General features: G+C 42.0%; 1 protein-coding gene across 1 annotated transcript; it reads left to right on the top strand.

Moving 5' to 3' along the window:
• The first annotated feature begins 259 nt into the window (after window positions 1–259).
• Window positions 260–24,470, top strand: LOC148037348 (DCL-like protein). Its single transcript, XM_087676253.1, has 2 exons — window positions 260–848; window positions 23,940–24,470. The coding sequence occupies exons 1-2, from the start codon at window positions 327–329 to the stop codon at window positions 24,288–24,290; spliced, it is 873 nt and encodes a 290-aa protein (XP_087532379.1). The 5' UTR covers window positions 260–326; the 3' UTR covers window positions 24,291–24,470.
• The last annotated feature ends 1,055 nt before the right edge of the window (window positions 24,471–25,525 follow it).

Genomic DNA, 25,525 nt, shown 5'->3' with positions numbered 1-25,525 from the left:
GAAGTTATCATGTCTCTCATTTCTAGAATTTCAAACCTTGCTCGAGACTTTTTTTTCATATTTTCTGAACCTTGAACATGAAAACTATGGTCCTTCTCTTAAGACTAGGACCGAAAGAAAATAATGTAAGAAGGTTTTAGAGCGAAAGTAACAAGGTTTAAGGAAGGGTGCTTAACGCTTGCCACGTGGCATCCCTAAAGAGCCTCTCATGTGATAATAGATAGAAAATAGATGATGAAAATGAAAATGAGAATTTGTTCACAACTTTTAGGTTTTACGAAGGGTTCAAGTTTACTCCTTCCACCGCATCGTCACCACAGACTCTAATGGCTGACACGGAGGTCCTTCCTGACGAGAGTGCCAAAAGACCCCGGGAAGTCGACGGAGATGACGCAGCAGCGGCGAATGGCGACGGTGGCCAGGCCGCAAAGAAACAGCGTCCGGTCTGCGAGGATGGTAATCCCGTGATCGCCACAGAGGGAGCAACGGAAGGCCATAGGCAGAAAGACACTGCAGAACAGAATGGTCAAGCGGCGAAACTAGATGCAGACAAAGGTCAGGGCCCTGCTAAAGAAGAGAAGCACGAGAAAGGAGGTGATCACTCAGCTAATGCAGTAGAACAAGACAGCGCACCTGCTCCAGCAAATCAAGAGGATGAGAAAGAAGCTGATGCGGCAGACGAGGTCGTGGCCCCTGCGCAGGAAGGTGACGAGAAGACGGGGGACGGTGCTGTAGCCGAGAAGAAGGAGGCCAAGCTCGGCCCTAGGTTGTTCACTTCCTCGAAGGACATGTTTAATTATTTCTACGAGCTCCTTCGGGCCTGGCCTCTCAATTTCAACTTGAACAAGGTATTTGGAGTAGCTCCTTAGCACTACTGTATTTGATTTTCGTCTATTGTCTAAGTTTGTTCTGGCAGAAGACGTCTTTTTCCTTTTTGCGGAAAAAGGTGTGGCTAATGATATTGCTCCGAAGACTTTTACAAAGAAGTACATGTGCTCAACACTGTAGCTAATAAGTACATGTTCTCAACAGTCTAGCTGCAACTGCAGAAGATGTTATTAACCTCGCGGATTTGCATATTAATGTGCCATACATGGATGCTTTGGGGTTTTCTACAAATATTATCCATTTGAGCCAGGGACTGTGGCATGCTGCATGGTTGGCTCTGCTCAACACTGGGATGGTTCTTGTGGAAGTTTAGTGCTCTTACAGCGCATGGGTTGGTTGTTGAGCTTTGTTTCGAATGGGATAGCTGCAGGAGACGACAAGACCTCCATCTTTGAATGCTGGAGTGTAAAAGTGGATGGCAAGCTTGGAGCCTTCTTGCTTTAGATCGTGCTAATGATGGGAAGTTTAATACTCTAGGTAACCTATTACACCATGCTAAATGATGTTTCCGTGCTGGTTTACCCATCTGACTTGTCGAGAGCAACAAACATGCATGAATTAGGTGGTCACATTAACTTTCCCAAAAATTGCTTCCATTCCAAGGTAGTTGTAAATGCTACCTTTATTCAGCCTCACAACTCCAAGTGGCTATTGATTTTTGCTTCTTGCTTAGCTATGAAATTTGCAAGTCCCCAAGAATGAAACTATTGCCACTTTGGTATCATAACATCCAACCCAATCACTATTTGTAGAGCATGCCAATGTGGATGAGACTTCGAGGATAGAAATGTCTTGATGTGTTGAGTGTGTTTGAGATATTGAAACACATGTTTGACTGCTTGCCAATGCATTGTGGGAGGGAAGTGCATAAAATGCTCATTTTGACATCGCATATTGTAGATTTGGTATTGTTTAGTGTATATATAGTAATCTCATTGCTTGTAAAATAGAGGGACACCACATGGTTCTTGTACATTCCGAGAGAGAATTTGAAGCGTGTTTCTATTGCATTAGAGATTGCATTTGAAACCTGTTTCTATTGGATTAGAGATTGGTTTTCGATCTCCCATGTGAAGATGTTGCAAAAGTTGTTTAATGTACTTGGTTTGTTGCCTTGGAATGCCCTTTTCAACTTGTGCAAACTGAATACTCAACAATAATGTAAATGATCGAGATGTTTGATGTCAAAAGCTTTTTGTAATTCAATGTTAAATGTTGTGATTTCAGCTCGCAAGATCCATTAATGAGCATGACGATAAAGAATCAAGATTAGCAACTTCTCATGCATTTATATATGCCAAAGGTGCTTTTAGTTGGGTTGCTTGTGAAGCCAAGGTGGACCAAATAAGCATGCATTTTCTTGTTTTTATTAATGGTGGCCATATCTTGGGTTAGGTAGTGTTGTTATTGGGCATATTGGTGTTAGCAGATATTAGTCAGCTCATGGTGTGAGTCTGTGTGCAGAGGCTGGGCATTTTATGCAGTATTTTATGGCACATTTTTGTGGCCATTTATGATGTATTTTTAGCATTTATTGCTGGCCGATCAGCATTAAATGCTGGCTGACCTGCATTTTATGCTTTCCACTTTTGTGGCTATTTATAGGGCTCCTCCTCCACAGTCTTTAGTACTTCAGCCATCATTGGAGATCCTTCTCGGAGAGAGGAGCCGGTGCTGAGGAGCCCACGCAGCCAGTGACTCACCGTTGTATGCTGCTGTCTCGTGTTCGATATGGATTCCATTTCCCGAGCATACATCTGAGTTCTCATCTGTCTACTGTGTTCATTCTTTCTTCTGTCTTGTGTTTCAGCATTTATTTCAGCATATTCTTTACGCTTCCATTGCTGCACCACTTCTGACATGGTATCAGATTTCAGGCTGCAACCTATTTTTGCTGTGTTTTCTTGCTGATTTCAGGATTTACACCCTTCTTGCTGATCAGCCAGCTGTCCTTCCTGCTGGCGACTGTTGATTTGCTGCTGGCGACAGTGTTTCAGCATTTGCGTTTTGCGTTTTTCTGGACAGATTTGCGTTTACTGTTGTTCCACTCTTTGCTGCCTGTGTTTCCTTCATCAAATTGCTGGCAACAGTCTTTAGCCCCTGTTTATTCAGTTTGCAGCTTGCGTTTTGCTGTTTACAGCATTATTTTTGCCTGTTTTTCTGATTATTCAGGCCGTTTTTGCTGTTTTTGGCAGTTTTAACCTGATTTTTTTCACTTTGTGCAGCAGTTTTTGGCTTATTTTGGTCAGCCTTTGGGTTATATTGCATGTGAACTCACTATTTTTGGTGTTTTTGGTTGCATTTTGGCTGTGCTCACTCTCCAAACGACCTTCTTTTCTTCTACTTCTCTTTTCTACCTCCTCCAGATGGCCCCTCCGTGCACCTCAAGTGAAGATAAGTTACATGGACCTGATTATCTCACATGGAGTGCTGTCATGAAAGCTTGGTTTGTGCAGAAGCGGCTATGGTACATCGTCTGTGGATCTCTTGCTCGACCTCTCCGTCCTTTTCCTCTTCCTGAAGACTTTGATGAGGACAACCATGAGGAAGCGGTGCTCACATGGGACTCGGACGATGCCCGTGCTTACTCGGCGTTGCTTCGGTGTATTTCTAAAGTGGTCTTACCGGCGGTTACCTCCTGTAGGACATCTCCTGAAGTATGGCAGAAGTTGCAGCAGATGTATGAGGCACCTTCCACCATGCGGGCCGTCACACTTTATGGCCAGCTCCAGCAGATGAAGTTTGAGCCGAAAGATACTATTCAGTCTTTTCTTCTTCGTGTTATGCAGGTACAGGACCAGCTTCGGCACATGTAATCTGCTCTTCCCGAGGTGCATCTTGTCGGGACGGTCCTCTACAAGCTCCCCCCGGAGTTTGATGGAGTGGCCACTGCTTTGCGGGCACAGACATCATCGACTCCTGTCAGTTTTACATATATGACCTCGATGCTTCTTGAGCATGAGGCATCCTTGAGATTACAGGGGCGGCTTCCGGCACATTATGGAGGTGAGGCTTATGTAGCTTTAGAGAGGGGTGACGGGAAGAAGAAGTCGAAGGCCCAGTGTTACCACTGTGGCAAGAAGGAACATTTGCGGAAGGACTGCAAGAAGTTAGCGGCTTCCAGGAAGAAGGAGCAGAAGACGAAGCGGGATGCTGACTCTACCGATGAGTCCTCTCCTTCATCAGACTCTGACTCCGATCCTCCGACCAAGGAGAAGTCCAAGGCGCGGAAGGGATCCTCTTCTTCGGATCGCGGGAAGGGCTTGGTTGCTCCTTCCTCGGCTGCTTTCTAGTGGTGGTGATGAGGTCATCCCTCACGACTCTCTTATGCCAGAGAGGGAGTGTGAGCGGGTGTTGGTGGGGCTGCAGTGCCTCATCTATATTTTGATATAGATGCATAGGATCCAGAGAGGGATGTCCCTGACGCATCGACGGTATCTGGCAGTGAAATCCTAGAGACTGGAGTTGATTTCTGGGTTCATGATGAGTTGTTCTTCTTGACAGAGAGCGAGAGGCTTTCGTCTGGAGCTCACATGAGGGGACACTTTGGTGGTTTGGCCAAAGGCGGGGAATCCATGGTCACATGTTCAGAGACATGTTTGGCAGATTGGCTTTGTATGTCCTGTGTGACATAGGTGACATTACACAGAGAGCTGTTATGAGTCTTCTCTATTTTCAGGTGTTGTTGGTATGATCGGCATCGACATCAGATACTCTCCGAGGCATCTTGGTGGTGGGCTGGCCACTCACCGCTTGGACATCCATGGTCCTTTTGGTGTTTCTTTGTTGTGTAGTTTATGATTCTCCATCAGTGTACTCTTTTATTGTATCAGATCACACATGATCTGAGAGAGGGTGTTAGCAGATATTAGTCAGCTCATGGTGTGAGTCTGTGTGCAGAGGTTGGGCATTTTATGCAGTATTTTATGGCACATTTTTGTGGCCATTTATGATGTATTTTTAGCATTTATTGCTGGCCGACCAGCATTAAATGCTGGCTGACCTGCATTTTATGCTTTCCACTTTTGTGGCTATTTATAGGGCTCCTCCTCCACAGTCTTTAGTACTTCAGCCATCATTGGAGATCCTTCTCGGAGAGAGGAGCCGGTGCTGAGGAGCCCACGCAGCCAGTGACTCACCGTTGTATGCTGCTGTCTCGTGTTCGATATGGATTCCATTTCCCGAGCATACATCTGAGTTCTCATCTGTCTACTGTGTTCATTCTTTCTTCTGTCTTGTGTTTCAGCATTTATTTCAGCATATTCTTTACGCTTCCATTGCTGCACCACTTCTGACATGGTATCAGATTTCAGGCTGCAACCTATTTTTGCTGTGTTTTCTTGCTGATTTCAGGATTTACACCCTTCTTGCTGATCAGCCAGCTGTCCTTCCTGCTGGCGACTGTTGATTTGCTGCTGGCGACAGTGTTTCAGCATTTGCGTTTTGCGTTTTTCTGGACAGATTTGCGTTTACTGTTGTTCCACTCTTTGCTGCCTGTGTTTCCTTCATCAAATTGCTGGCAACAGTCTTTAGCCTCTGTTTATTCAGTTTGCAGCCTGCGTTTTGCTGTTTACAGCATTATTTTTGCCTGTTTTTCTGATTATTCAGGCCGTTTTTGCTGTTTTTGGCAGTTTTAACCTGATTTTTTTCACTTTGTGCAGCAGTTTTTGGCTTATTTTGGTCAGCCTTTGGGTTATATTGCATGTGAACTCACTATTTTTGGTGTTTTTGGTTGCATTTTGGCTGTGCTCACTCTCCAAACGACCTTCTTTTCTTCTACTTCTCTTTTCTACCTCCTCCAGATGGCCCCTCCGTGCACCTCAAGTGAAGATAAGTTACATGGACCTGATTATCTCACATGGAGTGCTGTCATGAAAGCTTGGTTTGTGCAGAAGCGGCTATGGTACATTGTCTGTGGATCTCTTGCTCGACCTCTCCGTCCTTTTCCTCTTCCTGAAGACTTTGATGAGGACAACCATGAGGAAGCGGTGCTCACATGGGACTCGGACGATGCCCGTGCTTACTCGGCGTTGCTTCGGTGTATTTCTAAAGTGGTCTTACCGGCGGTTACCTCCTGTAGGACATCTCCTGAAGTATGGCAGAAGTTGCAGCAGATGTATGAGGCACCTTCCACCATGCGGGCCGTCACACTTTATGGCCAGCTCCAGCAGATGAAGTTTGAGCCGAAAGATACTATTCAGTCTTTTCTTCTTCGTGTTATGCAGGTACAGGACCAGCTTCGGCACATGTAATCTGCTCTTCCCGAGGTGCATCTTGTCGGGACGGTCCTCTACAAGCTCCCCCCGGAGTTTGATGGAGTGGCCACTGCTTTGTGGGCACAGACATCATCGACTCCTATCAGTTTTACATATATGACCTCGATGCTTCTTGAGCATGAGGCATCCTTGAGATTACAGGGGCGGCTTCCGGCACATTATGGAGGTGAGGCTTATGTAGCTTTAGAGAGGGGTGACGGGAAGAAGAAGTCGAAGGCCCAGTGTTACCACTGTGGCAAGAAGGAACATTTGCGGAAGGACTGCAAGAAGTTAGCGGCTTCCAGGAAGAAGGAGCAGAAGACGAAGCGGGATGCTGACTCTACCGATGAGTCCTCTCCTTCATCAGACTCTGACTCCGATCCTCCGACCAAGGAGAAGTCCAAGGCGCGGAAGGGATCCTCTTCTTCGGATCGCGGGAAGGGCTTGGTTGCTCCTTCCTCGGCTGCTTTCTAGTGGTGGTGATGAGGTCATCCCTCACGACTCTCTTATGCCAGAGAGGGAGTGTGAGCGGGTGTTGGTGGGGCTGCAGTGCCTCATCTATATTTTGATATAGATGCATAGGATCCAGAGAGGGATGTCCCTGACGCATCAACGGTATCTGGCAGTGAAATCCTAGAGACTGGAGTTGATTTCTGGGTTCATGATGAGTTGTTCTTCTTGACAGAGAGCGAGAGGCTTTCGTCTGGAGCTCACATGAGGGGACACTTTGGTGGTTTGGCCAAAGGCGGGGAATCCATGGTCACATGTTCAGAGACATGTTTGGCAGATTGGCTTTGTATGTCCTGTGTGACATAGGTGACATTACACAGAGAGCTGTTATGAGTCTTCTCTATTTTCAGGTGTTGTTGGTATGATCGGCATCGACATCAGATACTCTCCGAGGCATCTTGGTGGTGGGCTGGCCACTCACCGCTTGGACATCCATGGTCCTTTTGGTGTTTCTTTGTTGTGTAGTTTATGATTCTCCATCAGTGTACTCTTTTATTGTATCAGATCACACATGATCTGAGAGAGGGTGTTAGCAGATATTAGTCAGCTCATGGTGTGAGTCTGTGTGCAGAGGTTGGGCATTTTATGCAGTATTTTATGGCACATTTTTGTGGCCATTTATGATGTATTTTTAGCATTTATTGCTGGCCGACCAGCATTAAATGCTGGCCGACCTGCATTTTATGCTCCCCACTTTTGTGGCTATTTATAGGGCTCCTCCTCCACAGTCTTTAGTACTTCAGCCATCATTGGAGATCCTTCTCGGAGAGAGGAGCCGGTGCTGAGGAGCCCACGTAGCCAGTGACTCACCGTTGTATGCTGCTGTCTCGTGTTCGATATGGATTCCATTTCCCGAGCATACATCTGAGTTCTCATCTGTCTACTGTGTTCATTCTTTCTTCTGTCTTGTGTTTCAGCATTTATTTCAGCATATTCTTTACGCTTCCATTGCTGCACCACTTCTGACAATTGGGCACCACATTTAGGTGATGGGCAGCTTTTTTTTCACTTCTTAGATTGATCCTCTTGGGTCTCATCTCATTGATCCTCTTGAGCCTTGTTCCATTGTCGCCTATTTATATATTTGCTTCATTTCTCCTTCACTCTTGTATCATATTGCATCATTTTTAGAGAGGGAGATTGGAGGCACTGCCGCTCACACTGCGGGCTACTACCATGGTGGTATTGTATTACTCTTCTCATGCTTCTATTTACGGATTCTATTGCCCATTCATGTTTCACTATTGAGTTATGTTTTTCTTTCTCATTGCTCATTGATATAGTGTTGTGCTTTGTGTTTTCTCATTTCCTCTTCATTTGCTCCTTCTAGGATGGTATCAAGTTTTAGTTTTGTGGAGCTTAACTTGTGTCTTTTGCTTGTTGCATGTGAGTTGAGGCACTTTTATGCTTGCACATGACTTGCATTTTCATTGCTTGTGAGGTGACTAGTGGCATGTATCAACTGTGTTGCCTTCTCAGGATGTTGGTTGGTGGTGTGCGAGGTGTGCTACATGTTGAGGTATAGGCTACCTGTCTTGCTATCATGTGATGCATTGTCTTGTTGTCATTGTGACTTGTTGTGCAACATGTTTGACTAGCTAACTTTGGAATTTATTCATGTCGTTGGATTGATACGTTTGCTATTTGTGCAAAATGAGCTCTTGGTCCCATTGCCTTGTATCAATGTGCCTGACATTGGTTGCCATTGTGCTATGGTGCATCTTCATTGTTGTTGTTTGTGTTTTGGTTGGTATCCATCACCACTTGTGTCGACTAGATACTTGTTTGACTTTTGTGACTTCAAACTTGTGACTCTCCTTTAATATGAGTCTTTGTGCTTCAAGCCTTGTTTTTATTGAGCCTTATTGAGTAATGTAATTACATGTGCCTACCTATACACAAAACATAAGGATGACAAGATTTGAAAGTATTCTTTTTTGGGATATTACATTATTAACATTTTTTGGAACATCTATATTTTTAATAGATTTACCCGTTGATATGTTTGAGAGAGGGATACTCCTATGTGCGAGCAATTAGAATCAGCTATGGAGGAGAGAGAAACGAGGTAGTGATAGTGAGTGAGTTGAAGCAAAAGAGTAGAGTGTACTTGCTGAACTGTCAATGATAGAGTGAAGGTACAACCTAAGTTAGGGGGTTGACCTAACTAGCTCTCCATCGTTGACTAGAGTTAAGCTGACTATCTCTAGTCCCTAGTGTCACTATTTTTAAATGTGAAGACACTAGGTACACACACACACACACATAAAAGTGCCATTTACTTGAGCGTCCACACCACATGAATTAGATGGGTATTGCTTAGAATTGATAAACTCAACATCCCCTTGTAGTCCCAATATGATGAAGTACAAGGATGATCAAGCACCAAAGGGTAATAAGTTTTAGGACTTTCGAAAATTCTCAAACTTCTCGTGTGGTCTTAGAGAAATTTTTTTCCATATTTTTCTATGTGGGTACATACATCAAGTTGGTCTCTCCTATATAACATCTCTCTGACATAATGGTAATGCACCTCAATGTGTTTCATGCGAGTATGAAACATAGGATTTCATGCCATTGCAATAGCAGTTTGACTGTTAGAAAGAATGGGTGTGGAACCCTCTAATGGTAAATGCAGATCAATCAACAATCTATGCAACCATACACATTAACGGTTGCCGTGAAGGCTGCCTTGTACTTAGCCTCACAAGACGAGGTAACCACTATAGGTTGTTTCTTGCTTAGTCATGAAATGCATGAATGACCTAGAAAGAAACAATGTCCGCTAGTAGACTGTCTAGTGTGAGCATCGCGAGCCCAATCAGAATCATAGTAAGCTTGTAAGTGTAAGTCTTCCCCCCCGGGAAATAATAGTGCATGTGATAAAGTACCTTACATATATTTGAAGATTTGCTTAATAGGTTGTTAATGTATGGTCCATGGGCTATGCATATACTTGCTCACTTGAGATACTATGTATTGAATTTTAGGGTGAGTGTTGCAAAGATAAAATAAGATAGCCAACAACTTGGTTATACATTGCAACATCAAACATCTCTTCACCATCATGCATAGATAGCTTTAAACCTGGCTCCATAGGAGTGCACATAAGTTGCAATCTTGCATATTAAACCTATGTGATAGCTTATCCACATACTATGACAATGACGTCATGATACGATGTTGATTTTGGGTGAACTAAAACTCCAAATAATAGTGTAGACAGCCCATATTTGACATAGCAAATGCATGTTTTAATTTAGCCTTAAAATTGCAATTTTATCCTCTGTAGGTCAAGTGAGTAGCATGTCATCTACAGAAGTAATGATAATTAGTAAGTTTCCCCTTCATTTCCAATGTCTAGAGTGGGAGTAGTTGGACAAAGGAGATTGTTTGAGACCATAAAGAGCTTTACACAGCTTACATACCATGTGTTTTTTCCCCTTAACCACAAACCCTAGAGGTTGTGATACACAAACATTCTTATGGAAATCCCCATTCAAGAATGCTATCTAATGTCTAACTGATGTACTTTCCAGCCATAATTTGAGGCCATAGTAATCACACATCTCATCGTATTCATATGGGATATAGTGTGAAAAAAACTGCTAGGGTTTGCATTGAGGAAATATAGATTGTACAATCATGATAGAAACACAAAGAGAGAGACACAGACACAGAAAGCAAAACTCAAACCCTAAACACAAAATGCAAAACTCAAAATTCAAACACAAACAAAAGAAGGGAAAGAAGAACATAACTCTGAAGTGAATGAATATTGCAAATGAATGTAAGAGTGTACAAATACTCAAGGGCAGAGCAGTGTGTTGGAGAGTGACATCCAACAAAGACGGATCCTAAGTTTGTGACCACCAGTTGGAGTGTAGCATGGAGAGGATGGAGCAAACGTAGGTCTCAGGAGGACCTGGAGCACCAAATGCAAGCTAGATAGATAACAAAAAGAGGGTTGGTAGCTGTTGCCTGGTGTGGAGAAGCTATCACTTGATAGTGAAAGCTATCACTTGATGATGGAGATGGGCTGCCAGCTGTCGTCTACACATTGGAGGAGCAAATGCAGCAGCAGGTGTGGCAGCAATCTCTGGGGTTGGACAGCCACGTGTGTGTGGACTGATGGTTGAAATCTGCACTCAAGGGTGTGAAACCTGCACAGACAGAATGAGGCTGAATGGGGGCTGCTTGTCTATTTATAGATGTTGAAGGGTGCACCAAAGAATTAGGGTTTTTGGGGGACAACTGAAACTCTCTCAGACCACTCCCCTTTTTAGGGTTTTTTATTAATTAAGCATGTTTTGGGGCAGTTTTAAGAATGCTAATTAGCTGAAAAGCGTGTTTTAGCTCAACATATAGAAGCAAAAGTTTTCTCATAATCTACGGCCTTCTGCGCATAGCCTTTTGCTACCAATTGTGCTTTGTACCTGTCAATAGTACAAGCAGCCTTGCGTTTGAGTTCAAAAACCCATTTTGTACCAATGGCCTTTTTGCCAGGTGATAAATCCACAAGATCCTATATAGAGTTAGTAGCAATAGAGTCTAACTTATCTTGCCTGGCTTGCATCCAATATATATCTTTGTGAGCTTTGTCCAAGGAAGTCGGCTTGTCATCATCCAATAGTGAGCTCATCAATATATGCTCATCACAATCGTCTACTTTCAAAAAATCGGCCAAATGTGCCCCCCTTGCATCATGTGTTGCATGTCTAGCAGCCCTTCTAATGTGTTGAGATAAAGAAGCATCCATTTTACTTTCCTAGAGAGTTTGTAATAGCCATCTTGGGACTATTTTGGCTGAACTTACAATAGCTCTTTCATGCTGAATAGCATCAACATTTTCAGCAAATATGACATCTACTGACAAAAATATTCTTATGCATGGGTCATACAAGCGATAGCCCTTGCGAATGCTCTAAATTGTATCCAATAAATATGCATTTTGCAGTTTTGGCCTGAGGCTTCCCATGAAGCTCTTTTTGAGCACATGCATAGGCTATGCAATCAAACACTCGAAAGCAGTTAACTTTGGGTTTCTTGCCATGCCAAGCTTCGAATGATGTGATCGTTTTCAATGCCTTAGTGGATGCACAATTCAACACAGGATTTGCACATTGAAGGACTTCTAGCCAAAATTGATGAGGCATCCCCAGCATACAATGAGTCATCTCCATAAGAGTTCGATTTTTCCTTTTAGCAATACCATTTTGTTGAGGGGGCATTCTAACCGTGGCTTGATGTGTGATGCCATGTATGTTTCAAAAGCACAATACATGTACTTCCCCCCTCTATCTGTGCGAAGTGTTTGCACTTTTAAGCCTATTTCAGCCTCAAGCTTTGCAAACAAGATGTTTAAAATGCATGAATATATCAAAAATTGCCTTCAGCCCATACATCCATGTATACCAAGAGTAGTCATCAATAATGTAACAAAGTAAAGATGACCCCCAAGTACACGTGTCCTCATGAGACCATAAACATTAGAGTGAATAAGTTGCATTTTTTGGACAGCATGCACTGCACTATTTTTTTTGAAGGCAAACCTGTGCATCTTGCCCAAAATACGTCTCTCACATGGATTAGGAGGTGGATTCTCCTTTGAAGGCGATTCATCTATCATATGATACTTTTGAAGGGCCCATCAAACTCCCAAAACTGACATATCCATAGTGGGCATGTCATAGCTCTGGATTTTGCATAGTGGGCAAAAGAGTAGTGATTGTTAGAGCATCATGAGACTGTTTGTCATAGGTACCCAACAAAATAGACCCTTATACAAGGTGCCAGACAACATGAGTGTATAATCCATCTCTCTATCTTTGATAATGCATTTGTCATCCTTAAAGATGACTTGAAAGCCATGCTTATTAAAGACAGAGATAGACAATATGTTCTTTGTAATACCAAGCACAAGCAAGACATCTAGAAGCATAAAGCAAAACCATCTCTAGCGGTATTAGTGACTGTCCCAATGCCGCATTCTTCATAATTATTGTTGTTTGCATATGTAATACGTTTTCGACCATGGACCGAATGCAAAGAGGTAAACAGACACTTCTTGGAAGTGACATGTTTTGATATCCTGCTGTCAAAATACCATGTTTATATTTTTTTAGCAGCATTAAATGTTGAATCAACCATTAAAGAAGCATAACTGCATGTGAGAAATGCATAGTCTTCCTCCACAAAGTTGGTTGAAGCATCATCATCATTAGATTTGTTGGGTGATGTCTCCTTATTAGCCAAACCGGAGTCCTTCTCTTTGGCAAATCTCTTTTTGCATTTATCAATATAGTGGTCGGGCTTCTTATAATAATGACATTTTCTCTTTTTTTAGACTTTTGTGTGTCTTGGACTTGTTTGATAGCTGTTCAACATCAACCTTTTGCTCCATTTTTGCATTTTACTTGGCTTTTCCTTTTCCTTTGAACTTGGAAAGCATAGCCACATCACTTAAATACAATGCAACATTCTTTCGAGTCTGTTTCTCTTGCAACAAAAGGCCTTTCAACTCCACAAAGATAAGGGGTTGCTTTATCATCCTGTGAATGACCTCATCAACATCAAGCAGTTGCTTATGCAAATCTTGTATGGGAGTAAGATGCTCTATCATGCTATTATCCTCATTTGCAAAAAAATTACTATGCTATTCTTGAAATCGGTTTATTACTCACATAAAGCGATAGTCCCTTCGATTAATACCTGGTCTTTTTACATACATACACAAATAGAGACCTCACTACCTCGCTCAACACCAAATCGGCCCCAAAGGCTAGCGTCCCTCTCGGTATTTCTTTGTCAATTAAAAGATGGAAGGTTAGAAAAAAAGAAGAAGAAATGTTCCAAGTACAAAACCTATGAACAATTGGCTTTCATTTTTTTTGAGTAAATTTTAGTTGCATAAGGACAGTACAACATATCCATAACAACATCCCAAGTAGGAAAACACTTTATGTGACCATAACTCAATAATTCAAGTGTAGAATTGCAATCTGCAGGACTTTGTATTTACTGTTTTTCACTTGTTTCTTGACTTGTTGTCAGTCTTGTTCCATTTCAGATCTTCTCCATATCAGTTGGACTACAAATCCTTTAACCCTGGCATCATTCCAGCAGCAAAACAGTCCCACAAACATTACTAAATCAAAGCTGAAAACCTTGTTCCCGTGTGGTGTAGTCATCACTTTCTTTAGTTCTTGCATTGGAAAAGCAATCAACTGCTCTTGAACCTAGACAGTGAGGCTCTTGCCTCAGCAGAAGTGCAAAGAAAACACAGAACTGTACATTCGATTAAATCAATCCATCATGCAGAGCATTTCCTCTGAGAATAGAGAGAGAGTTGACTAGAGGGAGCAAGCTCTACCTCCATACATGAGTCAGAGATGACGAAGTACTTTCCATAGCTATTGTATTTGTAGCAATCTGCCCTCGGTCCCTGAAAACTTCACGCTCAGATTTGCCTCTCTTGCCTATTACGTTTTTTTTAAATGCTCTCTCTCTCTCTTTTGGGAATTTGTGCCCAAATTCTAACACATGGCATATACATAACAATTTTTTCGTTTAAACCTTTTGGTCTAAAATTCTCCATGATCAGTGCAAAATTTGACCTCGACACAGACTAGAGAATTAATCCTCATGCAAAAACGAAGACAATGACACGAACAGATTTCGAGATAAAAAAATAGTAACTTTTTAAATTTTAGAGATGGTGACCCTTGCATTCCTTAAGTTGTTCTGAGCAACTTTTATCATTGCAACAACGTCAAAAAGTGTAACGTGGCTCAGTTACGGTGACTCTTATTCTGTGATCATTGTCATACGTGCATCTTCTGACTTGGCCAGGCTCATTGTCTTGCACCATCTCTAGTCGCTAAGCACGCAATGGCAAACCACTGGTATTCTATTCTTCAGTGTCCATTGAATATGGAACCGGTCCCAAGGCTCAGACAAACCATTAGTCCAATTTGTAGCAATATGCACGGTGGAGTAACACAGATGCAACAATATGAGGAAGAGACTCCAAGATTTATTTCTCGAAGTCATTACATAAGAAATCACTAAGCAAGGGCTACTAGTGAAACAGTAGTGAAAATAGGGGAGCGTGAAAAACCTTGTATTGCATTGCATGACCACAGGTCCAAGATTAACGTCATTGAGCGTGGATTGTATGAGAATGGTACATGGCGTGTGGACACCGATCATAGTTGGCGTATGAGGGTTGCAAATAATTCTTCGAGGGAGCTCTATGTCGCGTGTCCTAATGTAAAAGTGACGATTGGTGACTTACTGGATGCACATGATTTGCAGGACACAGTTATCGTTTCTGAGACAGTTCATGAGCTTGAGGATATGCCTTTAGAGGATGTTAGATGTGATGCTCCACAAATGGAGAATGTTTCGGATGCTTTGTCAGAGGCCTTGATAGACAATTCAAAGATGCTTCAAGTTATGGTTTGCTTTAGTGTTTTCGGTGATGGTCAGCATGTGTTGGATGCAAGTGATGGTCAATTTACAGTTGATGTGATACACAATTGTCAGTATAAGCAGATGCTTTGGAATCTGAAAGAGTAGGTATATTGCTATGTATGTGTTGATGGATGCATTGATAGCTTGTATATGGAGATTCAACAGTCTCTAGTATATGATGTATACCCAAGGCTTGATGACCCTGGAGTGGATGCTTGGTATGGTGTTTAGAGTTATGCAAATGCTAATCATTTTGATCTATGATTGCGGGGAATGCCTTTTTATATACATCATTATTTGGCTTTCTTATTCGGATGGTAAATTGATGGTACATATCGGAGGGTGTGTAGGCTCAACAAGGGTGGATGTTGTGCTGTGACGCGGACACAGTGTGAACAAGCCTGAAGTACATCATCATTCAGCTTTCTTATTCATGTGGTAAATTGGTGGCACATACCGAAGTATGTGCAGGTTCAGTAGGGGTGGAAGTTGTGCTACGAAACGGACATAGTGTGAACAATCCTAAAGTACATTATCATTCGGCTTTCTCATTAATCTAGAGAGTCAATGCCTTATTAGTCATTAGTGTTAGTGTCCATAGTATGGATGGTTCAAAAATACAGGATTTTTGGACTCTTTTAGTCTATTTTTGATATTTTTGATATTATTTCTTGTAAATATCCTAAAAAGATGTAGTAAACTTGTAGAATAGAGTGATATGTAGAAAGCAAGTGGCTTTTCAGCCAATTTTGAAAAATCTCATGCAAAAAGAAGGGCTCTTGAATTTGTATGGCGTGCGATTGCAATTTTTAGACAGTAAATAATACTTCGGACAGAAAGAAGAAGAAAGAGCAACCTCGGAGAATTTTGATCAGGCATCTTACGGTTTACTTCCTTTTCGGAGCCAATGGAACCATCAGATTTGCCGTCCAAGTAGCAGAGAAGAAGCTAGTGTCTAATGCGTGTTTTTGGTCTACCAAGGAACTCTAGGAGATCTAATGCTTGGAGATTGCCTTCGAGTAGTCCCATACAAGGATTTTGTTTATCTTCTTAGGTTTTACCAATACATAATGCTTTGAATCATTGAGCTTTGTCTTTATCTTGTTTATCTCCTATTCTTTTTCTTCTCTTCTATCTCCTATTCTCTATTCCTTATCTCTTTGATCCTCGGTGGATACGACCTTTTGACTAAAACCCCTCCGACATCGTCACCATCTCTATCATCATCGATGGTGTTGTCATAATTTTTGTGGGCGTTCATAGGTGTTGGAGATGTCTTATTATTGGTTCAATGGTTTTGATGACTTTAACAAGATCTCTCATCACTCCTCTAAAAGCTAGCGTGATCATTGCGAAGATTGGAGATCCTAGCCCCATTCTAAATGGGAACCTTCTTTTTACTGGTTATAGATTAGAGTATTCCTCTCCTCCCCCGTCCCTCCATGTCTCCCACAAGGCTTGTCCTTCCGGCCCTAGGATGCCTATGGTATCACCGTTAGTATAGGTGCTTGTTCTTCCTTCTCTTCCCAAAGAAGACCGTTTGGATGGATCAAATTATTCACTTTGGTCTTGTAAGGTGAAATGTATTCTTGATATCTTCGATCTTTGGGAGTTTGTTACCCACCCTATTTCTCCTTTTGTGGAGGATCTAAGAGTGGGCTCAACGATGAATCGTGCAACCTTGTGGGATCGCCTAAATTTAAGAGCTTGATCTTTCCTCTTTATGAGCTTACATGATGAGGAGGGAACAAGGAGGAGAAGAAACCAAAGGCCAAGCTCAAGAAGGAGACACAGGAGCATTCTTCAAGTTGTGACATAGATTCAAAGAAGCCTTGATGCCTACATTGTGGGCAAGGGACACATCTTGAGGAGAAGTTTTGGAAGAAGTATCCTTACCTTCGTCTAGGAGCGACTGATGGAACTACATCATGTAGGCACTAGTTGTTACCTATGAGTTCGTGTTTCTTCATATCCATGTGTTTTAGGAGCCTTCTTCGGTGGTTGACTTGTCTTTAGAGAGCCCTTGGCTCATAGACAATGGTGCTTCACTTCATAGTAGTATTGGCATTTTGCCGTTATTACTAGACCATTTCTTACACTTCATTTTGTAAGTCCTATATGTTCCTGACTTGGGGCTTTCCACTCCTCTCAATTTATGGCCATTCTAGATTTGGTATGTGGGTTGCCTTCATCGAGTAGGTTGTATTTATTGAGGATTCTTCTTTTGGAGCTGTTTTAGTGACAAGTTGGTAGGAGAGCGGGCTCTACATGCTCCATTCCCCTTCTTTTATGTAGGTTTGTCTGAGGCAGTTGTTTATTGCTACACTCGTTTCCACTTGTGCATCATCTATTCCATAGGTTTTTTCCCATCTCCCATCCTCTCCTTTGGTGGTTCCCTTGTAACCCCCATCTCTTTCAAAAGGGGGACAATCTTGATGATTCGGCTATTGATTTCTCGGCCTTTGGTGTTTCAAGGGGGGTTCCCAAGATCATGAGGAGCTTCTTCATCGCTGCCTACATCAACGTATTTCATTGGCATTGGCACTCTTTCTATCACCCTGGGATTTGCATCTTCTTTAGGCTTCAGCCGCATCTAGGATCTAAGAGGGGATGTTAGCGATCATGTTTGTCATGCACTCCAATCTTTTGCTTGTTTGCTTTAGTTCAGAGATGGGGACATTAAGAGCTTTGACATGTTTGTCATATGGTTCTAGAGCATGCATTTCTTTTTCAATCGGTTTAGATGTGTTCACACTGTGCATTTTTCAGGTAGATTCATTCATTCTTTCAATAGGTACACATTCAGATTGCTGCATTCTTCTTTGTCTCTTGTGAGGACTGCTGTTTGCACACTCCATCTCCGTCTTCATCATCAGATTGCTGTGTTCTTCTTTGCCTCCTGTGAAGAGGACTGCTGGCTGCACACTCCATCTTTGTCATCATTGGCAGTGCTGCCATCATTATACATCCTGATCCGGTGCTCTCATTGATGTATATAGACGTCATGGATTTTAGGCAATATTTATTGCTATAGTATGGGACAAGGTGGTGATGAATAGGGATTTTTATGTTATCATCATCCTATATTCTATTGTATTGCTCACCCATTGTTACATTAATGAATGTAACTTATGGGGAAACATCACGAGAGATGACCATTAGGGGGATTTGGGTGCCTGTACGGGGTTCGGGGGGCTTAGGAAGTAAGTGGAAACAAGGCCTTAAGTAAGTGAGTTATAAATTAGTATAACTCATGAGAAATTGACGGCTGGTGGGATTGGACACGCTCTTCTTCCTGCATCTTCCTTAGTATGGTTGGGAGGTGAATTGATGGGTTCTCGTGCTTCCCTAGATTGGGCGATTGTAAAAATACAGTACCGCGACACTGGTATTAGAGCCGTTCGATGCGTGTTGGATGCGAGAAGAGTAGGAAACTGCTAGTCGATTTTGTCCAGGCTTTAAATGGCTTGCCGTAGAAGCTTCCTATAGTCTTGGATATCGTATCGGTCAGCAAGTTGACACTCCCTTAGGCAATTTCAGCAGGGAATTTCAGGAATTTCTAGCGTGCTGTGTGCTGAAAATTGAAATTCAATGTACTTATCTTCGCCCTTTGCCGAGGAATCAAGCGGATGCAATACAGGGAAGTGCCCCACCCTTGTCTACAAATTTCTTACATTTTCTTTTTAATTCCAGTGTATAGATGGAGGGGAAAGAGAGAGAGGGGGTAACGGAATTGCTCGTGTGCAAGCACATGGGGTTTAAATGGAGTTGCTAACTCAAGCACTCATCGAAATAAAATCCCAATTAGCCTTCTTGTTAGAAAGGGCCGAAAGGGATAAAGGTAAAGCAAAGGCCTTAGATATTCCATCTTCATCGAAAGATGTAGATGTGGCTATGCGAGACCCAAGGGAACCCCACCAAAAGCTGAGGGATAGCCTAGTGTTAAAAGACATGAAACCCCCTCGGTTTCATGGGGAGGAAAAAGATAGAAACAAAGACACTATCTTTAACTTCCTCCAAAAATGGGAGGATTTACACAAATTGAAGAATACTCCACCATATCTTCAAGTGCTGGAGGCTAATTTAACCTTGGGACCAAAGGCGTATAAATAGTGGAGAACTTTAAAGGAGGCAAATAAAATACCTGAAACTTGGGCTCAATTTGAATCGGTCTTTCTAAAAGAATTCCTTTCTGAGAATGAAATGGAAAGAAATTGGGAAGATTGGGATTTTGTCAGACAAAAGGAAAGACCTTTGTTGATATATCTCGAGGAGTATCGTGAGATAATCCTCAAATTGGAAGGAATAACGAATTTCAAAAGACTAGGATTTATAATGGGACTAGATAAGACTTGTAAAAAGGAAGTGAAAAGGAGTTCACCGAAGACGCTTGAAGAGGTAATTAAATTTGCATTAATCAATAAAGATAATACGCGTCCGGGCGCACTCACTGTTGGGATAAAAGGCCCTTGGGCTTACCTGTATACAGTGACCGCCCATATTCTTTACTCATATATATGAGATAGTGCAATTAGGCTGTCATATCATTCTTGACAACACCTACATTGTGTGTGCTATTCTCTCCCGTATCTTCCTCTTCTCCTTCTCCACTCCAATGTGAACACGCGCACAGTCACCTGCACCACCGCTACCCTCTCCACCTCCCTCTCGCTCCACCACCCAGTCGTTGATCACGATCCATAACTGATGACGACCGGCCAGCCATTATGCATTAATCCAAAACCATAGTGAACTCATGCCCAGTATGGGCGGTCGGCCGAGGAAGATTTATACCTCCTAGCTGTGGCTTAGCTCCGAAGGTTCCTTGTATGCCCCCATTTACCCCCTTATCCTCAACATAACCAGTAGGCTCCACAATAGTAGCTCACGTTTTTTTGCGTTTGTTTCAAAATTTGGTTAAAAAATCCAAATTTTTCTCATATCTTGGGCATCGGAAACCCGACTTAGGCAAGATAAGAGTCTAATCTGGGGTTTTGATACGCTCCGGACACAATGACGATGTCAGATCTACCAAATTATTCTGATCACAGAATTTTTTGCAACAGATCTGAGTTGATTTACAGCAAGAAAATGTTATGCTCTTAGCTTATGTGATGCTCCCGAGGCTTGGTATTTGATGCCCTAATGCTTCGGGGATGTTTGCCCAATGTTTTGAGATGCTTTGGGACTTGGTTTGAGCTTTCATAGCTCGATTTATGTAGGGATTCACTGCTGTACATTGTTTGGGCAGCAAGGTTTTATCAGGGATGGCTTATGCATAATGCTCTTTGTTGACATTCGGGTGTCTTGTTGGATGTATTGATGCTTGGTCATCAAGGTTTATGCTCGGATATGCTATTTGAGAGGTATTGAGCCTTGATTTGGATGCGGACACTTTGTTGTTGGTTGGGATTTATACTACCTTGGTTGACAGGTTATTCTACCTTCAGTTTGGTTATGTCTATGGTCTACGGATGCTCTTGACTACTCGGGATGATATGCTGATGTATTTGGATGATACCACTTTGATGTATATGCTCTTGGATGCTTCTTGAGCAAAGAGTAGAGCTCAATTCTTGGTTCATTGTCATTTTCTTTGCAGTTAGCATTTCACTTGACAAGGTTTATGTCCCGTGCTTTCCGTTATGGGACTAATGTTTGATGTGGATGCTTTTGGTTTCGGCTGCAGTATGACAGATGTCTGGGCTTGAATTGACTTGCATTTGAGAATTTTGTAGAGCAGTTTGCATTTGGTCGGCTTATTACTTATGCAAATTGGATACTATTTGGCCCTTGATGTCTCATGGATCTTAGATTTACTTGGATGCAGATACATGTTTGAGCAGTGCTTGTTTCATTGTCTTGGCAGTTGGTTATTGAGCTTTCATTGCTCATTGATGCTTGGTTCTTTGCGGGTTACTCCTTGATTAGTGGACTTCTTGACAGTGCTTGGGTTTAGCAGTTATGGCTTTGTTGCTTCTGTGTTGTCTAGTTTCTATGCTAGTTGGGTTGCTTTTCCCTATACAAGTTAGAGAGTAGTTGCTCTTGATACTTACCCAACTATGCACTTTGTCTACTATAAGGTACTTTACAGAGTCACTTATTTGGATGTTGTTGTATAAATACTTGGGTTTTTCTTGGAGCTTGACTCTTGTAGGATTTTTTGCCTCTTGCCGGTCTTGGATTGACTTGGCTTTTCCCAGATGGCATTATGTACTGCAGAGCTATGCTTATGCGTATGGCTATGGGCTGATTTTATGGCTGAAATCAGTATGCTCTTATGATAGATGCCTTTTGCTTTATGCTACTGTGGTTGGCTATGTCATGCAGTTACCTACGAGATTTGTTCATGTGGGAGCTTTTGCATCTTTGCTTGATACCTCTATGTTTCCTTTTCCGTTACGGATGGATGAGTCCTTGCAGCAGCATGCTTCTACCACTAATGTACTTGCAGACGATTGTCTTGATGAGCAGGTTCCCTCTGTTGGGACAACTCTACACTCCTTGAGATCTTCAGATGTCTTGGATAGCCCTATTGATGAGGCTTCGGATGCTTCGTTTTCTTCTTCTTCTACAAATGTATGCTTCCATTGTGGGAAGCTTGGACATGTTAAAAGAAAATGTTTCAGATGGATTAGAGAGCAACAAAGATAGAGACGGACTTGACATGAGTAGAGAGTCAAAGATACAAGAAATGTAGCGGATGTTACCACCGTTATTAGCGGTGAGGTACATGTTGTTATCCATGATGATGCAGTCAAGCATGGTTGTCTTGATAAGCAGGTTCCCTCTGTTGGGACAGCCCTATACTCCTTGAGATCTTCAGATGTCTTGGATAGCCCTTCGTTTTCTTCTTCTACAACAAATGTATGCTTCCATTGTGGGAAGCTTGGACATGTTAAAAGAAAATGTTTCAGATGGATTAGAGAGCAACAAAGATAGAGATGGACTTGACATGAGTAGAGAGTTAAAGATACAAGAAATGTAGCGGATGTTACCACCGTTATTAGCGGTGAGGTACATGTTGTTATCCATGATGATGCAGTTAAGCATGGTTGTCTTGATAAGCAGGTTCCCTCTGTTGGGACAGCCCTATACTCCTTGAGATTTTCAGATGTCTTGGATAGCCCTATTGATGAGGCTTCAGATACTTTGTCTTTTTCTTCTTCTATAGATGTATGCTTCCATTGTGGGAAGCTTGGACATGTTAAAAGAAAATGTTTTAGATGGATCGGAGAGCAGCAGAGACAAAGATAGACTTGACATGAGCAGGGAGTCAGAGATACACGAGATGCTGCGGGTGTTACCGCTGTTACTAGCGGTGAGGTACATGTTGTTACTCATGATGATGCAGTTGAGCATGTACTCCTGTCATCTAGTTTCCCTACAACTTTCTCACTCAATGATACGGCCTATGCCTCAAATTGACTATTGGACTCTATGGCATCTTGTCATGTTACCCCTCATAGAGCATGGTTCACTTCTTACAGGGAGGTTGACAGATGTATTGATTTGGGCCTCGAGCAGACTTATGCTATTGTTGGTACAGGGGACACACATCTAGCTTTGCCTGATGGGACTTCTCTTGTGCTCCATGATGTATTATATGTTCCTATGCTTAGTAAGAGCTTGATGTCTATCTGTTAGTTGCATGATGTAGGTTACTCTATTTCTCTTCAAGATAGGTCATGGAAGATCTGTCGTGGTTGCTTGGTTTTGGCCAGAGGTTCTAGAGTTGGTTCTCATTATCCAGTGCATGTCTCTCATGTGGGAGATTCTATGGTTGTAGTTATCCGGATACCACATGTATTGTTATGGCATTATTGCCTAGGCCATATGCATCACAGAGAGACGGAGATATTGTCTTGTTCACTCCATGTTGCCTCCTTTGTCACATGCAGATCTTGATGCTTGCCTTGATTGTACTTATGGTCCTTGCAGAGCCCCTTTGGCTCATGGCGATTGTGAGAGGCGCAATAACAACTGTTTGATTGTAGGTGACAGCTCGCTGGGTGGCACAGATTTTGGCAATGTGCTATGGACCAGTTTGGCTTTCAGATGGATTTGCTAGGTGGCACAGCTTTAGGCAATGTGCTATGGATTGATTTTTCTTTCAAATGGATTTGCTGGTGCAACGACAACTGTCTGACTGCCCAGTGTCCTTATTGTTCATAAAGCTTGGAGGCTGTTTCTTAAGCAACTAGAATTACAACTACTATAATATACAGCTTCTGACTTGCATGGCATCAGCTTAGCAATCTGTTTATTGTAGTGCAATGGGATCCACAAGTGGTATTTTTGAATATTGACATTGATATCAATGGTCTTTTAAAATATTGACATTGATATCAAGATTATGTATTAAAAGAGGATTGGTAAATCCAGATTGCTGCACTCTGAGAGTCAAGTAGGAAATCAATCTCTTGGTGGGTCACTCTTTTTCAGGCTGTGCAGTTTACTCTATCTTGTGGTGTGCAGAGGCCATCAGTTCAAGTCATTATGTGCTGTAAACTTTAGATGTATGACTCAGGGTGTTCTTAATTGATATTTTGAGATGATGACGTTCTTATGTGGTGCTCTATATATAACATGCAAACGTGGATCTGGTTCTTTACAAGTTGAGTTGCATTTGATGGGACTATGTACTTAAGAGGTTACAGGTGGTTTTAACGTAGGTTGATGTTGTCATATGCTTGTTCTTTTGCTCTTTTGCTCTTTCAATGTGTAATATATTTGAAACCAAAAGCAGAACTGGCTGTTGATGGGCCTGATAATGTGGGCATTGATTTCTTTTTCCCTATTTTATTTCAGTACGAGCAGATGATGCTGGAGGATCTACTCAACCAGGGCTATCAAGAGCCAGAGAAAAAAGTAGGTGCTGGAATTTCTGCATTTCAGGTGCGGATAAATCCAGATTTTTACAGCCGTTGTTTTTATGTTATTCGGAAAGATGGCTCTATGGATCACTTCAGTTACCGGAAGTGTGTGGACCATATATTGCCATTGCCCGAAGAATTGAGAGCACCATCTGGTGATATCGACTCACGCCACAAGGGTCAAGGTGGTAGGAAAGACAATGGTAATGGTGGTAGATCTGGTGGTGGCCGCCGTGGTGGCCGAGGGAGGGGTGGTAATCGTGGCCGCCGTGGTCACCGGTTTTGATTTCATTATTCCAGCTCTATTCCTCACAAATCAAGGTTAGTGAGTAGGCAACCAAGTTTAGGGGTGATTGCTACAGCTGTGGAGAGGTGGCTTTTTTGTGAACCACTTTTACTGTTATTGCAAATGCTGCATAATTGAGAACAAATTGTGTTGGAGGTATAGTTTTAGATTCTTACGGTAGCATCCTATTTCTTCTTATATGGGGTTAATGATGTTTAGTGCAGTATTAAGTTTGCATTGTAATGCATTGGTACATAACTTTGTTTTCGGGTACTATTGTTGAAAAAGATTCCTTCCATTGCAAGTAATCCCAGAACTGTTCCCTTTAACGGGATGAGCATGTTTGTCATGCCCCACACCAATTGGACCTGACTTGGTTTGATTCATGTGCATGTTTTTTGACTCTTGAATGCTTGCCTGGTTGTCTTAGAAATAGCTCATATTCATTGAGTGTCATCTCTCTCTCTCTCTCTCTCTCGCAAGATGGAACAGTAAAGGGTTTATTGCTGTCAATCAAAAGAAACATTGCTGCTGTGTTCCAAATCATTCAGAGTGTACTATTGGCAGTGTACACTTCATTAATGTATACAAGAGTAAACTTGCTTCATTTGTATTCAGAGTATACTATTGGCAGTGTACACTTCATTAATGTATACAAGAGTAAACTTGCTTCATTTGTACGCGAACATGATAATATAACTAGGGAGTAGATTAGTCTTAGAGATGTGGCATAACAAAATCCTTAGTCATGTTGAGGAGACTTTTATTTTCTTTTGCTATTTTTGTATGGGCCTTCATTGACTAACATAAAGAGTACATCTGCTTAATGTGTCTGCCCCAAAAGGCCTTAGCAGTAGACTTGTGGGCTTTTGATTATTCTTGAAGAATGAAATTAGAAACTGAATTTTATAAAAAGAAAGAAAGAAAGTCTGAATTGCTCACAATTGTGAGTGTAGGAAGAAGTTAAAATGTTTGGAAGGAACGAAAATGTGGTTCATAGATGAACTAACATCAGCACAACTTGACGTTAATTGGATGAAATAGCCAAGACGAAAGTAATTAGAAAAAAAGAGCGAACATGTAGTTTATCAAGGTGGCAAAGCCATCATAGAGGGGTTAAATGTATTTTAGTAACTTGTACAGCTGAAGAATTGGTTTTACATTTTGTGTCAATGGCACCTTGAGGTGGTTATTAATTGAAGTCTTACTATGTTTCTTTGTTATATATATGCTTT

Source organism: Lygodium microphyllum, chromosome 4 (genome assembly GCF_053477565.2).
Source record: "Lygodium microphyllum isolate KBCC chromosome 4, Lygodium_microphyllum_v1.1.10, whole genome shotgun sequence".
NCBI lineage: Eukaryota > Viridiplantae > Streptophyta > Polypodiopsida > Schizaeales > Lygodiaceae > Lygodium > Lygodium microphyllum.
The sequence above is the reverse complement of the archived record's forward strand: the minus strand, read 5'-3'. Positions and strand labels throughout refer to the sequence as shown.

Coding starts and splice junctions, on each gene's coding strand:
- LOC148037348 (XM_087676253.1), top strand. CDS start 327: ATGGCTGACACGGAGGTCCTTCCTGACGAGAGTGCCAAAAGACCCCGG. Junction 849..23,939: donor TCAATTTCAACTTGAACAAG/GTATTTGGAGTA, acceptor ATTTTATTTCAG/TACGAGCAGATGATGCTGGA.